Source organism: Oryx dammah, unplaced genomic scaffold (genome assembly GCF_014754425.2).
Source record: "Oryx dammah isolate SB20612 unplaced genomic scaffold, SCBI_Odam_1.1 HiC_scaffold_6, whole genome shotgun sequence".
In the NCBI taxonomy this organism is placed as follows: domain Eukaryota; kingdom Metazoa; phylum Chordata; class Mammalia; order Artiodactyla; family Bovidae; genus Oryx; species Oryx dammah.
In genome coordinates, this window is record NW_024070190.1 from 33,349,386 (window position 1) to 33,364,926 (window position 15,541).

The window sequence follows — 15,541 nt, forward strand, 5'->3', positions numbered from 1 at the left end:
AAGGGACGCGGAGCGCAGGCCTCTGAACCCGAAGGCCACGACCGCACATGTGACACCCAGGCATGACAGCGTCAGGTGTGGTGTTAGGAGAGGATGCCATATGTCTCCCTCTCAAACACAAGGCAGTGAGCAGTTGTTAGTGGAATCTTCTCTGTCACCTTCCCCCTCAGATAGAGGCAGAGGAGGGGAAAGAGAGAGGAGCTATTTCCCTGAAACCCTCTGCAGCAGAAGCCACAGGCATCATTAGGTATCATCTCACTGAGTTCTCACTCTTTGGGAATAGGGTTTCTTATCCCCCTTCTGGGACTTCCCTGATGGCCCACTGGTAAAGAATCTGCTTGCCAAGTAGGAGATGCCAGTTGAATCCCTGGGTTGGGAATATCCCTGGAGAAGGAAATGGCAACCCACTCCAGTATTCTTGCCTGAGAAATCCCACGGACAGAGGGGCCTGGCAGGCTACAGTCCATGGGGTCACAAAAGAGTCAGACACAACTTAGCAACTAGACAATAAAATACCCCCTCTACAGGTGCAAAACTGAGGGTGGAAGAGGAAATGAGACTAGTCTGTCTCTCAGCTAGAGCCTGCATGACTCCAGTGCCTGCCTGTCTGGTTTTGACCATCTCCAGCTGCCTCCAGAAGGGCCCCTTAGGGTGAAGCACAGTGAAAAATGTGAATCCTAATTAAACATCTGGGAAGAAGTGAAAGATCAGCTCGCCTGTCCATCTGATGCTTGGTGTCCATGTCCTGGAGTCTCCTATGTATGATTGAAGCCACTCCCCTAATCCCTTCCCAAGAGAACACAGTGTGTTCTGTGTAGGTGTGTCTTGTTTGTTTCAAGAAGTGTCCAGGGCCATTCTCTTCTCCCCAAAGTACCATTAACAGGACATCATGCCTGAGCATGAGCTCTATAAAGAAAGCTGAGCACCGAAGTATTGATGCTTTTGAACTGTGGTGTTGGAGAAAACTCTTGAGAGTCCCTTGGACTGCAAGGAGATCAAACCAGTCCATCCTAAAGGAAATCAGTCCTGAATATTCATTGAAAGGACTGATGCTGAAGCTGAAACTCCAATACTTTGGCCACCTCATGCGAAGAACTGACTCATTGGAAAAGACCCTGATGCTGGGAAAGATTGAGGGCAGGAGGAGAAGGGGACAACAGAGGATGAGTTGGTTGGATGGCATCACCGACTCAATGGACATGAGTGAGCAAGCTCCAGGAGTTGGTGATGGACAGAGAGGCCTCGTGCTGCAGTCTATGGGGTCACAAAGAGTTGGACACGACAGTGACTGAACTGAGCTGAACTGATGCCTGTGCAATTGCAGAACAATCCCTGGGAAGCCTATGTCAGTCGCAGATACTCTGGGTCTGAGCCCAGAGAAGGGGGTGTCTGCCCTCCCTCCTCTCTCATAGGACCCACCACCATCACCCAGACCTAGGTCAGAGCTCACGATGTGACAGTCAGCTTCAGGGTCACAAGAAGCATCAGTTTATTTATTCACAGACAGGAGGAAAGGAGGGCAGAGCACCCAGTTTCAGCCTTCCAAAATACATCTGCTCACAAGAGCTGCAAGTACACAACATTCCCAAGGCCCTTTCCCTACTCCCTCCAGGGGATTGTTGGGGAGAAGTTGGCCAACCAAAGCTACGGTGTCCCCTGAGGCTTCTGGGATGACAAACACTAAACCTCTCCCAGCATGGATAACTCATGTGCCCTAAGAAAGGATGGGATCCACCCCTTGTTTGCTCTGGCTCTCACCCAGCATGCCTGCATCACCTTAAAGAGAGAGGCTTCTCTCCAGGAGGTGGGAGGAATTGGGATTACCCTGTGATCCTTGCATGGCTCCAGTCATCTATAGTTAACTGGATACTTCCTCTTTATCTCTATAGAACACACACTGTTGCCAGAATTTTAGTGAATAAAAAAGAAACATTTCCGGGGCAGAGAATGTGACTCTGAGGCCCCCCTAGTTTTCTTAATTGACACACGATGACTTAACCCTGTTGACTCCACTTTAAGTACTAGATGTAGGGGCAGAAGGAAACCCCTAAGCCATTGTACAGTGTTTTCTGCAAGCATGTCCCCAGACAAGTTTGATCCATGCAAATGGGCTGAAGGAGATGTTGCCATCCTCAGAGTGAGGCTCAAAAGGACCAAGAGGGGAAGGGCCACGGGGTGGGGTGGGGGAGGCAGGGTTTGAGTTAGAATGTGTCTTCTGATGGTTTCTTCCCATGACCCTTCCTGCCTCTCAAGGAAGGTGGATTGGGGAGGAGAGGTGGAAATTCCCACAAATGCTGTTTGCCTGATGATGAGCCAGAATGCTCACAGAACCAGCAATCGCATCCTCCCGCCCCAAGCTCTTGGTCTGGGAAGTGAGAGTCTATTGTGTTTACTCTTGTAATATCCAGCTTGAGCTGTTCTGTGTATGCTATCTATAACCCATGAATGGAGCAGGCTGCCAAGATCCATCATGACCCCACCCTGGTCAAGGTGTCTAGGAATGATGGACGAGGGTCTCAGGAAAGGGAGTGCCATCCTGTCCCTGATTCGCTAGTACGTGTCTGGGAGCCACTTCTGGTCCTCCATCAGTGTTCTGTGTCACTAGAGTATAGGCTGGAGAAGTCCCGGCTGCTTGCCTTAAAGAACTCTGACGCCAGGCTCTAAAAACAGACCAGAGAAAGGGCCATCTTAAATCCAAAGGCTTGTCCCTGTGGCTGGGAGGATCTGTTGGGAGACACTGTCTGGTCTTTTCTCTGGTGCGTGTTTTTCCCTTAGCATGGCCTCCCCAACCACAGAATCACAGCCTAGGGGGAGACCAGGGCACTCACCCAAGCCAGCCTTCTATCAAGGCCCCTTTGTTTCACTTTTCCCCAAAGATGCCATGCTTTGAAAGACTGGGTTGGCCAAAAGAAAAAAAAAAAATTGCACTAGGCCATAATTCATATGTTTGTTGGTATTTTTATTTCTTTTCTAAAAAAAATCCATCAAAGGCTGTGTCTGCTTGTTCAAATTTGATTTGATTCAGGCATGACTTGATGCTTTCATGAGAGGTGAGGCCTTGTGGGTATCTGTGGAGTGTTTGGTTTCTTGTGTATGTGGCAAAACACATATACAACATCAAATTTATCCTGTAACTATTTTTGTGTACAGTTCAGTGGCATTGAATGTCTTCACACTGCTGTATAACCATCACTATCCATTTGCAGAACTTTTTTTTAACATCCCAAACGGCAACTCTGTACCCATTAAACAATAACTCCCTGTTTCTTCCTGCCTCTGGTAACTGCCATTCTACTTTCTGTCTCTATGAATTCGATCACTCTAGATACCTTGTACGAGTGAAATCACACAGGATTTGTCCTTTTGTGATTGGCTTATTTCACTGAGTATAATGTTTTCAAGATTCGACCGAGTTGTAGAGGTGTCATTTTCTTCCTTTCAAAGGCTGAGTAATAGTCCATTGTGTGGATATACCAGTCATTATCCATTCATCCACCGATGGACATTTGGGTTGCTTTCTCATTTTGACTATTGTGAATAATGTGTGGAGGTTTCAGATGATAGACAAAGTTCCTGAAAATAGTGTCTGTGTGAGCCCTGAGAACAGAGGCCCCAAGTTGGGACCCAGGATCTTTTCTGACTTGGCATGTATGGGTGATGTAGCAATGTTTCAAGGAACACTGTGATCTGTCTTATGCTCCTAGCCCACCCCTGCTGCTCTGAGCTGGGTTTTACTTCTTGACCAGAGTGGCTAGAAAATTGTATGTTCATTCCATGAGATGCTTTTTTATGAAGATATTTTTCTAAGTATAGCTTTATTATTCTGGCTAGTATCCTATGACCCAACACCTGGGCCCTCTCAGGGGCCTTGTCCAGTTACCCCAGGGTACACAAGGGTAAGCAATGTGGACTTCTGCCCAGGTGCTGCCATTTGCCTACAGGTTGGCTGGGTCTCCTAAGGTGACTGCCTTTTCACAGGCAGCAAGTTTGGAAATGAATTGGATGTGTGATGGGGGAAAGGGCCAAGGGCCTGTGGACACTGAGCATCCCCACCCCAGAGGAACTCTTGGAGGGACTCCATGTCCTGTCCTGCCATTTGCAGCACGAGCAGTCATTCTAATCATGGGTCTTCACTGATGAATGGCCTCTTGACTTCACCACGCAGCACTCAACAGGCCAACGGGAGCTGGAGGCGGATGCCCAGCCTGGGCCCCGCACACCACAGTCTGCCGGCCGTAGGCCGAGGACTTTCTCTTGGGGCGCAGGGGATGCATGATTTGGGTTGGAATGGAGGGCAGAGTTGGCAAAGTCGGATGAGAGCCCCCCTATCATTAGTCTACTGTGTATTCATCCAGAAATCCAGGTGAGAGCCAAGCCGAGAGCTGGATAGACAGAGTATTGCTATTAAGCTCTGTGCCTTTTTGCATATTTCCTCAGCTCACCCCTCTGAAGTGCCACTGAGGAAAGACAAATGAGAAGGAGGTAACCTGAATGGGCTTCACTGCAAGCAAACAATGTTGAATCAACAATAGATTCCTTGTTGAATAACCCAATTATTTATGTTTATGACATTTTATTGTTTCTCTTTTTCTCTCTCTCTACACAAACACTCCATTGTGGAAATTTTACAAGATTTAGATCAACAAAGAGAAGAAAATAAAAAGCACCCAAATCTAGCCACAAGAGATAATTGTGGAATTATTTTCCATGTGTATATATGTTTTTAAAATTTATAACAGCTTTATTGAGGCATACTTTTCATGCAGTACAATGCACCCATCTTAACTGTACATTTTGATGAGTTCTAGCTAATTGTATACAGTTGTGTAACCACCACTACACTCAAGATATTTCCAGAATCTCCCCCAAATTCCCTTGTGCCAATTTTTAGTCAACCCTCTCGGCTCCTCCTGGCCCGAGATAACCACTCATTTGATTTTGGAAGGTCACCTACTTGTGTAGCTTTTTGATCTGGCTTATTTCACTTAGAATAATGCTTTTGAGATTCATCCATGTTGAAGCATGAATCAGCAGTTTGTTCCTTTCTGTACCTGAGTAGTATTCCATTGTATGGCTCTATGATATTTTACTTGTCTATTCATCAGTGGATAGATGTTTGAGTTGTTAACACTTTTAATGAATTTATGAATTATGAATAATGCTGTTATGAACACACATAAATCCTTATATGTATATATGTTTTCAGTTCTGTTGAGTAACCTAGAAGTGGGTTGGGTTGAGGGTAAGTGTATAGTTTTACTATGCAAGAAACTGCCAAAGTATTTTCCAAAGTTGCTGTGCCATTTTGCATTCCCATCAGCAGTATACAAGCACTCTAGCTGTTCTTGCCAACACTGAGTAGTATCAGTGTTTAAAAAATTTTCCTGATGACTAGGGATGCTGGGCATCTTTCCATATGCTTATTGGTCATTCTTATATCTTTTATTTACAGTGTCTTCAAATATATCTTTAAAATATGATTATGTTGAAATGTAATTATACAATATGATTATATCATAGAGACTTTAGTATAAAATCTTGCCCTGAATCTAAGAGGAATTTATTACTAAAAAGAAGACTTTAAAATCTATCAAGAATGGGTCTAAAGCAAGATTTGTTGTTGTCCAGTCGCTAAGTCATGTCCAACTCTTCGTGACCCCATGGACAGCAGCACATCAGGCTCCCCTGTCCTTCACTATCTCCTGGAGTTTGCTCAGATTCATGTCCACTGAGTCAGTGATGCTATCTAACCATCTCATGCTCTAAAACAAGACAGACCCTTTGAAAGGATCCTCTGGATAGAAGGTGTTTAGGGGTGGAGGGCTATTTTAATAGGTTATTAGAAATGGCCTCTCTAAGGATTGAGATTTGAATATAGATATGAATCAAGTGAGAGATAGAGCCACTGGAATAGCTGAGGAAAGAACAACCCAACCAGAGAATATCTTGTGCAAAGGTCCTGAGATAGGAGAGGAATCAACACGGAAGGAATTAATGCATATCAAAATGGTATTGAATTTCAACAATTACATTTCTGGTCAACTCAAACCGTTTACTGAGACCTGTTAAAAACCAGGCACTGTACTGAATGCTTTATGCTGCTGCTGCTGCTGCTAAGTCGCTTCAGTCGTGTCCGACTCTGTGCGACCCGATAGACAGCAGCCCATCAGGCTCCCCTGACCCTGGGATTCTCCAGGCAAGAACACTGGAGTGGGTTGCCATTTCCTTCTCCAATGCAGGAAAGTGAAAAGTGAAAGTGAAGTCGCTCAGTCATGTCCGACTCTGAGCGACCCCCATGGACTGCAGCCCACTAGGCTCCTCCGTCCATGGGATTTTCCAGGCAAGAGTACTGGAGTGGGTTGCCATTGCCTTCTCCGGAATGCTTTATGACTGTTATTTATCTCTCACAACAGTGCATAAGCTCCATGAGGACAGGAGCTATTGTCTATTTCACTTACTTTTGTGGACTCAGATCTAGGATACTGCCTGGGACATAGGAGGCACTCAATAAATATCTGTTGAATTAATGAAATAATTACATAAACAGGTATTTTTAAATTATTCCCATATTATAGATGGAAAAAGTAAGTCTCAAACAAGTTAAGTAACTTACTGAAGGTCACATAACTAGATGGTGCTGAAGCTGAAACTCAAATCTTGGTGCCTCTGACCAGGAAGCCCAGATTTTTGCTACTCTCTCAAGCTGCTGTGAATTCTCCTTCCTATATTTGGGAAACAGGTTCAAAATGAAAGAAAGGCTTGATGGAAGTCCCCTTTAATCCTAAAACATAAAATCAGCCAGGTTCCAGACTACTGTTTTGGCCAGAAGACCATATTTTCATCACATTCAGTGGCTTCCACAGATTTGAGATGGAAGAAATACCAGCAGTTTAAGTAAATGATGTACATTTAGTCTGATTCAGTACCATGTCAAACCCTCATGGCAGCCATGGGCTGAAAGAAATTATCCTCTCGACTCCTTTGCTTTGGGGTCATTGATGAGATGAAAGCTGCTGAACTGGCTGTCAGTCCCACCTTGAGTTATTTGTGTTCTCTTGCTAACTGCAATGCCCAGGCCTTTGAATCCCAACACCAACAAATGCAGCTATTGTCACGTGTAAGCAACCAAATAAATATGGGTGGAAAAACCCAAGCTTGGTGATTTGAGCAAATTAGTTTATCTGTCACATAGCCAATGGTGGTGTTAAATCATTCTCTGTTTGAGCAGTAACTAATCCCCACTGCCCCTGTCTTGCTTTATTCAGGGAGGGTAGAACATGTTGTAGCATGAGTTAGGATCTCATTCCTTTTTCAGGCTATTTGTCTATTTAAGCCAAGATGTTTTGACTTCAAGTAACAGAAACCCCCAATTTAGCAGGTTTAAACTCTAAGAAGTTTATTATCTAATGCAGTAAGAGATTCAGAGGCAAACTAATTCCAGGCTTAGTTAAGTCAGTAACTCAAAGACATCTTAAGAACTCAAGTTCTTTCCATCATTTGAGTTGCTAATCTCTGCATGTCAGCTTGGTTCTCAGGCAAACTCTCTTGATGTCTGATGCCTCATAAGAGGGCTACACAGTTTTAGTTATTTGTATTGGTCACTTTTGGCTAGATTATGATGTTATGCATGTATGCATGCTCAGTTGCTCAGTCATGTTCAAGTCTTTGCTGCCCCATGGACTATAGCCCATCAGGCCCATCTGTCCACGGAGTTTTCCAGGCAAGAATACTGGAGTGGATTGCCATTTCTTCCTCCAGGGGATCGTCCCATTCCAGGGATCAGACCTGTGTCTTCTGCATTGGCAGATTGATTCTTTACCACTGAGCCACAGGGAAGCCCAGATTATGATGTTACAACAGCTTTTAAAATTTCTGGGGCTTCAAACAACAAGTGTTCAGAAGTATACTCTCCTTTTAAGATAAACCTTTCCAGGAAACACCCTGGGAAGCCTTCCCTTTATCCCATTGGGAAGAATTGTATCACATGCGCATGCCTGAAACAAATACTGACAACCTTGATTGTTTTAGCTTATTTAAAAAGCATTTCTTTGTGGGCATAGGGAAAGAAGGATAAATTAGGAGTTTGGGATTAATATATACACACTACTATATATATAGAACAGATAAGCAACAAGATTTACTGTATAGCCAGGGAATTATACTCAATATTTTGCAATAATCTATAAAGATAAAGGCCTTTCCTGGTGGCTCAGCCGTAAAAAATCTGCCTGCAATGCAGGAGACTCAGATTTGATCCTTGGGTCAGGAAGATCCCCTGGAGGAGGGCATGGCAACCCGCTTCAGTATTCTTGCCTGGAGAATTCCATGGACAGAGGAGCCTGGCGGGCGACAGTCCATAGGGTCACAAAGACTCGGACATGACTGAAGTAACTGACCACACAGACACGCGTAAGGGGAAAGAATCTGAAAAAAAAAATGGATAGATATATATGTGTGACTGAATCACTTTGCTATACACCTGAAACTAATACTATGTTGTAAATCTACTATACTTCATTAAAAAAAATATAAAAATAAAATGCATTCCTTGAAGACAGTGGAGGGGCTGGCTGCCCTGAAGCAAAGGTATGCATAGAGGAATAGATTCCTGAACAAACTTAGGATTCTTTTTAGAAAAGAGAAGGTGATATGGTTATTGGGCAGCAACTAGCAGTGTTTCCTATAATATTCAAAACTAAAGTCATCATTTTTCTTACCCTCCATCCTAACCAAACTATCTCAGTAAATGACACACCATTCAACCAGTTATTGTAGCCAGAAACCTAGAAATCATTCTCAAATCCATCTTGCTCATCTTCCACTCTGTCCAGCCAGTGATCAATTCCACTGAATCTACATTGAACACAGCTCTGTAATCACTCACCTCCTTTGCCACCCAAGTCCAGGGCACCACTGTCTTTTACCTGGGTCGCTGCAACAGACTTCTCATGGTTCTCTCTGCCTGTTCTTGCTAAACTTGAATCCAGGCTTCAAGCTGCTAACAGAGTGACTTAAAAAATTTTTGTGTGTCTTTTATTTATTTATTTGGCTGCGTTGGGTCTTAGTTGTGGCATGTGGGATCTTTGCTGTGTCATATAGATCTTTCACTGAGGCACATAGACTGTAGTTGTGGCACTTGGGCTTAGTTGCCCCACAGCATGTAGGATCTTAGTTCCCCAACCAGGGATGGAACCAGAATCCCCTGCGTTGCAAGGAGAATTCTTAACCACTGGACCACTAGGGAAGTCCCCAGAGCTACTTTTAAAAGCAATTCTGATCATGTTACTTTCCTGCTAAAAACACTTACCGGTTTTTCATTGCTCCTTCAGAAATAGTCCAATCCTTATATCATGCCTTCCAAGGGCCCTCCGTCATTTAACTTTGACCTCTTCTCTGGTTTCATCTCTTAATACACTCTTTTTGGCTTCTGTTTTCTTTTTTTTTTTGCTTTATTAACCACTTCTTATCTTTTAGGTCATAGATTAAGGATCATTTCTTTGAAAAGTTTCCCTGCTTCTATAATGCAAATCCTTGTACCTCCTTTATCACTCTGCTTATCCAAACCTTTTTTCTTTTTTGGCCTTGCCTCCACAGCTAGTGGGATCTATTAACACGTTCCCTGACCACAAATTGAACCTGGGCCATGGCAGTGAAAGCCTGGAATTCCAACCACTAGGTCACCAGGGAACAGCCTCTACTTATCCAAACTTATTGCACATATTTGTTGAAGTCTGTCTTCCCTTCAGACTACAGGTCCTGTGGGGCCCACAACCATGTCTTTTGAGGCACTACAACCCTACCACCTAGCAGCGACAACAGTCACGAGTGTTAAACAAAACGTAGTTATAAATTTGAAAGTTTTCCTGTTATAGGACCTATAGGTGGTAGTTGACACCAAACATATACATGAGATAACCTAGGGAGAGGGTATCTCTAGAGAGAAAGAACATGAGAAGTTAGAAAAGTAGTGATGATCCAGACGAAGAGATGGCTAAAGGGGAGAATGAGGAAAGAGGGGCCAGAGAAGTAGGAAGGATGTCAGAAGAAAATGCAGTCACAAAGCCAAGGAAGAGAGAGGGCATCAGGAAGTTGGAGGTGCCTAACGGAGAAGGCAATGGCACCCCACTCCAGTCCTCTTGCCTGGAAAATCCCATGGATGGAGGAGCCTGGTGGGCTGCAGTCTATGGGGTTGCTGAGAGTTGGACACCACTCAGTGACTTCACTTTCACTTTTCACTTTCATGCATTGGAGAAGGAAATGGCAACCCACTCCAGTGTTCTTGCCTGGAGAATCCCAGGGACAGGGGAGCCTGATGGGCTCCGTCTATGGGGTCGCACGGAGTCGGACACAACTGAAGTGACTTAGCAGCAGCAGCAGCAACAAGGCTAATTACAGCAAACAGCAGGATATGGATTAAAAAGCACCATTGGATTCAGTTATAGAGCAAGAGAGGTAACATTTGAGAACAGCTGGGTTCATCCTTTGTCAAACTATTATACTTAAGAAGGTATTTTTGCTCTCCTTTTCATCAATTCCTCTACCTATTGTTCTGGCAAAGAGTCATTAAACACCTACTCTAGGCCAGGTACTGTACTCGGCTCCAGAGAGATATGAGAAAGAGAACAAGATCCAAAGGGTCTGTGGGGCTCACTGCACCTGCTCACAAGGGAAAGTTACACAGCACTGACTTGTGCCCAAGCAAAGGCAGGATTTGGCTTTTTATTGGGGTTGGTAGGCTCTCCCAAGACACTGAATGAAACAAGAGCTATTGTGCAAGTCCAGGGGTCAGCAAGACTTTATTTTCTTGCTCTTAGTAGCAGGAAGCAAAAGGGAAAGTGCATGTGGCACAATATTGCATCATTTCCATCTGTTCACAAGTCAGTTACACATGAGATTCTGGGGTTCTTCTAAGAAAACTAGCTCCATCTGCTTAGAGGTAGAAAAGTGACAGCGCAGTTCAATTTCCATACCCTTTTAAGAAACTCTCTGAAGGTGAGCCTACTTAGTGTTCACTCTGCAGAGATACCTTTAGCTTTCAGTAATTACTGACTGAACTACTGCTCTACTATTTTATTTTTCCTGCCCTTGTGTTCCAATTACGGTAAAGCTGTGTGGTGTAGTGTTTAAAAGGTCAGTGAGTCATGGCTTTCTGAAGATTAATGAGAGTTTGGATGGAGACAAGGGAAGGATACTCCCACTAACTGGAAAATTAACTTACTAGGTTTTCATTTAATACAGGAAACATCTCATTTTACATATTAGACATTGTTTTTTGGGGAAAAAGAGTTTAAATCAAAATATCTTTGAGACACATTATCTTTTATGTCGTAGAAAATCAAGATTATTTAAAGAGGCCCAAACCATCAAAAATTTTAAATAAAACCAGGCATTCTCTGAAATAACTTTGTAATCAAATTAGTGAGTAATTATTGCTTAGTTTGAGGATTTTGAAATTTACATAAGAAACCCAACATACAGAACTGGGGATGTAAGTGATGTAAATTATCTGCCCATAACGTCAATCAGACTTTAGCTTTTGGGGGCTGGCCTAACACCATGAAACAGTGGTATAAAAATAAGCTTCAGAGAGCTTGTGCCTGAGAGAAACGTTCTCAAGGGACTCTGAGTTCAGGCCTGGACTTTTCCAATGCTTCCATTTGAAGTCCTAAGGGCATGGGGAGTGTTGGGCAAGCAGAGGGTGCGGACTTAATCCTCTGCAGATAAGGGTGGGAATAACAAGTTATACTTCCTGAGTGCTTAGCCAGCTCTTCCTTTCTTTTCCACATTTGCAGTTTTTTTTGGCCACACCACGTAACACGTGGGATCGAATCCTCACCCCCTTCAGTAGAAGGGCAGAATCTTAATCACTGGACGTCTAGGGATGTTCCTCCCTAGATGGACGGATCTTCACGTCCATCAACTCGGTTCATTATCCCTGCAACCTTTGAAATCTTTACTCTGACCAGCTCCATTTCCCAGGTGAGAAACTGAGTCAGAGGTTAACAGCAATTTGCTCGATGTCACACGCTAGAAAGTGATGGAGCTCCTACCTAGCTGGGAGCCATTGCACCTTGGTGTCAGTAATATGCCTTAACTTTGCTTAAACGGATCAGAAAATTGCTCCTGCCTGGCACAGATCGTCAGGTAAAGCAGCTGACTCCTGTTAAACTTCTTTTGAGATAAGGAATTACTGCGGAGAAGGGTGTGTGAGTCAAAGGTGAGCTCCCAGTGTGCGCGAGATGTCTACAGTCAATTCTTAGGTGGTCCAAGCTGAGAACTGGTTACCCTCCTAGGTCAGAGGCACAAAGCCCGCCAGGTCAGAAGGATCACGGCCAAAGCCAGCCGCCAGCCACGTGGCCCAGCCTGCGAGCTGAACAGCGGTCAGCGGAGGCGCGGCCCGAGGGGGTGGTGCTAGGGCGCCGGGACTCGCCAGCCTTACGAAGCGCGCCTGCGCATGGGGTGGGTGCGAGCGCGCCAGCAGCGTTAAAGGCGGCTCCCCGCCCTGCTCGCCGCGCCAGTTTTCGCAGTGCGCAGGCGCGGAGTTCACTTCTTGTCAGTCGGCGCCGCGTGTGGGTTTGTGGCTCTGTAGCAGCAGCAGCGGCGGCGGCGGCTGGTCTCCGGCACGATGAGCGGCTTCAGCAGCGAGGAGCGCGCGGCGCCCTTCACCCTCGAGTACCGAGTCTTCCTCAGTGAGTGTCGGAGGCCCACGGCCCCTCCCTGCCAGCCCGCCCATTCATTCCCGGGCCTCGCTTCGGCTCCCGCTCCAGCAGTTGCGACCCGCGCTCGGCTCGTTGTCCCGGGCGCCGGCCGGCCTCCTCCTCCGGTCCCGGGGACTTGGGCGGCGGGTCTGGCCCTCATTTCACACGTCCCGCTTGCGCGTCGCAGGGCGTGGATAGGCGTTCCCATTTCATACGCCCGATTGGACCTGAACCTGCGCCAGGCTCATTTCGCAGGTGTCCGGCTCAGTCAGTGTCTGATGGGAAAAGGACACCACTGAGCCACCCTAAGTAAGGTGTCTTGGGCTAAGCTAATGCCCGTAAAAGGATTATTCAGTTCGGAGGAACGGGGTGGGGGAGAGGAGGTGATGGTGGTGACATCCTAAGACCTTAATTCCTCCACTGTAGCTCAGATTGTGGGGACCTGGTGGGGTCAAGTCCAGGCCCACGTCCTACAGACGGGGAAACTGAGGCCCGGATCAGGAGCGGTCAGTAGAGGACTGGACCGGTCCCTCTGAGGTCCCAGTGGCGCTTCTGTCTCCCTGACGCTTGGTTTCCCGTAGCCCTGATGCTGGAAAGATGCCTTATGAAACAGAAAGCTGTTCCCCTCCCGTCAAACAGGTGACGTCAGTCGGGCAAGCATGAGTAAGAAAGTGCCAAGTTTTGGCCCCTGGGCTGGGGGATCGCGTCTAAGGGGTACCCACCCAAAGTCTGCACTTAAAGGCTGTAGGCTCCGCTTTCCTTTAGCGTCCTAGGTGGGGGAAAGCTATCTCTTGTTTATCTTTATCTTCTTACCATCCCCCCCCCTTCCACCCTTCCAAGATTATTAGAGATAACGGAGGCGTTTCTCTTGTAACTGCTTCACTATTTTGTTCCAAAGGAAATGGGCAGGTGCCTTGAGTTCTATGAGTTCCGGATATGAAGAGCAGTAAAGAGACGGGAAGAGGGGATACCTGGTTAATATTGAAAGAAAAAGCTCCTAGCCTAAAGTAGCCTGGTGTTAGAGGAAAAGAAAAGTGAGCTGTAAAGTTACACAACTAGCTGAAGTTTAGACTGCCATTTAAAATCCAAAAAAGTGTGGGACCTCCCCCACCCATTTTATGAATTTCAGGATTCAGCAACAAGGGCAGTGCAGAAACCTTTGACAAATAATTCACTGAGCAGTTTTCCTGGAGTTAGTGTTGGCTCCAGAATTTCTCTGTAGGAGAGACTTAGAGAAGTGACTCTAGTTTGAAGGTTCGGGATGATTACGGTAATTGTTTTCAAGTTATATTTACATAAGAAAAACAATTTTTACCCAGATTATGCATAGTGAGTACTGTATAATTTTAATTAAAAAAATTATAGACTTCTTAGCATCCTTCTTTAATAGGAGAAGTTTTTACCTCTATCATGTTAATTTGCCAATCTTTTTAAAACTGATAGTGGGTTGGATCACATGTCACTGTTGACTCTGAAGGGTCATTGGGGGTGGTCCAATTTTTCCTATTCCGCCTTGATTTTTAATCATGAAGGAATGCAATGTGGACTAAGCCTTAAGTTTCCTAAAGAAGAGTGAGGAAGTTTTAGAAGTACTTTTTGGATATGGGAGCTAGTTCTCTAGAATACAGAAATTGCCTGTTAAAGTGAGTTACAACTAGATTATCCTTAAGAAAAATTATCTCAGATGGCTCTGTCTCCCTGGAGACACCACTTAAAGCAACATGGTTTATAATTTGACAAATTGGTCCCCTCCCTTCTCCCCAAACCCAGGTATGTCATTAGCTCTGTTAACTGATGTAAGGTCAAACAATTTGCTTGCCTTTTGTATACCAGACACTGCAGACAGGCTCTGGGGTACACAGGTTTGTAAAGCAGTCCCACCCTCACCAGAGGTTAGTACCTTCTAGACCCCTAAGGAGCAAGTAGAATGAAAACCTAACTTGGTCTTGGAGCAGTCAAGTGTAAAACCAGTTTCTCTGGGGTGGGAATAAAATCTGGCGAGTGGTATTGATATAGGGAGGAGAGGGTAGGTGGGATATCTCTATACCTTTTTCTCAATTTTATTGTAAATCTAAACATTCTCTTAAAGGAAAAAAAGTCTTGAAAAACGTGTACTTCATGCATCTGGAAATGTAATTAACCAATAAAAGTAATATTTTCTAATTGATTTTGCAGAAAATGAAAAAGGACAATATATCTCTCCATTTCATGATATTCCAATTTATGCAGATAAGGTAAGACCTCATTCTCTGACCATAGTCTCTTTGCTCAGCTCAGTTAGTTTGACATGCGGATTTTCTTACATGTCTTAACAAGTGCTTAAAATGCCTCATTGTGCTACGAGTTAAAGGTGCATTGACTAAAAAGGATACTGTCTTCGATTCAGATTTTTTTGGTTAGAAGAAGCAGCTATAATTTGGAGAAGGAGTAGAGGAACAGAAACAAATGTATTAAAGCTGCCTGGGTTAAAAAAAAAAACCCACCAGAATTGCTGGTAACTCTTTTAGTTTTTATTTTCATTTTTGCCTTTTTGTATTTCCTCATCTCTTTGCAAAGAGCATGTATTATTTGTGCAAATTTAAATAGTTTTTTTTTAAGCCATTGCTTGTTTTATGCTCCCTCCCAATAGGAAAAGTTCATACATATTTAGTTTATACATACAAGGACAAATGTCTGATTCTTATTTATACTTCTAAGGTTTTTTGTTTTTTATTCACCCAGGAAACTTGACCCACAGTGAGTGCAAATCTTTTAGATGTTAATACATAATACCTGTGAATATCACATTCCAGTGTTTGTCTAGAATAATAAAGATGAAATCTTATCCTTATGTGTGCTGAGTC

General features: G+C 44.5%; 1 protein-coding gene across 1 annotated transcript in view; it reads left to right on the top strand.

The window, feature by feature from the left end:
* Positions 1-12,457: 12,457 nt before the first annotated feature.
* PPA1 (inorganic pyrophosphatase 1) overlaps positions 12,458-15,541 on the top strand; it is a 34,782-nt gene continuing 31,698 nt past the window's right edge. The window contains exons 1-2 of the mRNA XM_040242182.1: positions 12,458-12,689; positions 14,874-14,932. Of these exons, the coding sequence (XP_040098116.1) occupies positions 12,626-12,689; positions 14,874-14,932 (123 nt within the window). The 5' untranslated portion in view covers positions 12,458-12,625. The remainder of the gene's footprint in view (positions 12,690-14,873; positions 14,933-15,541) is intronic.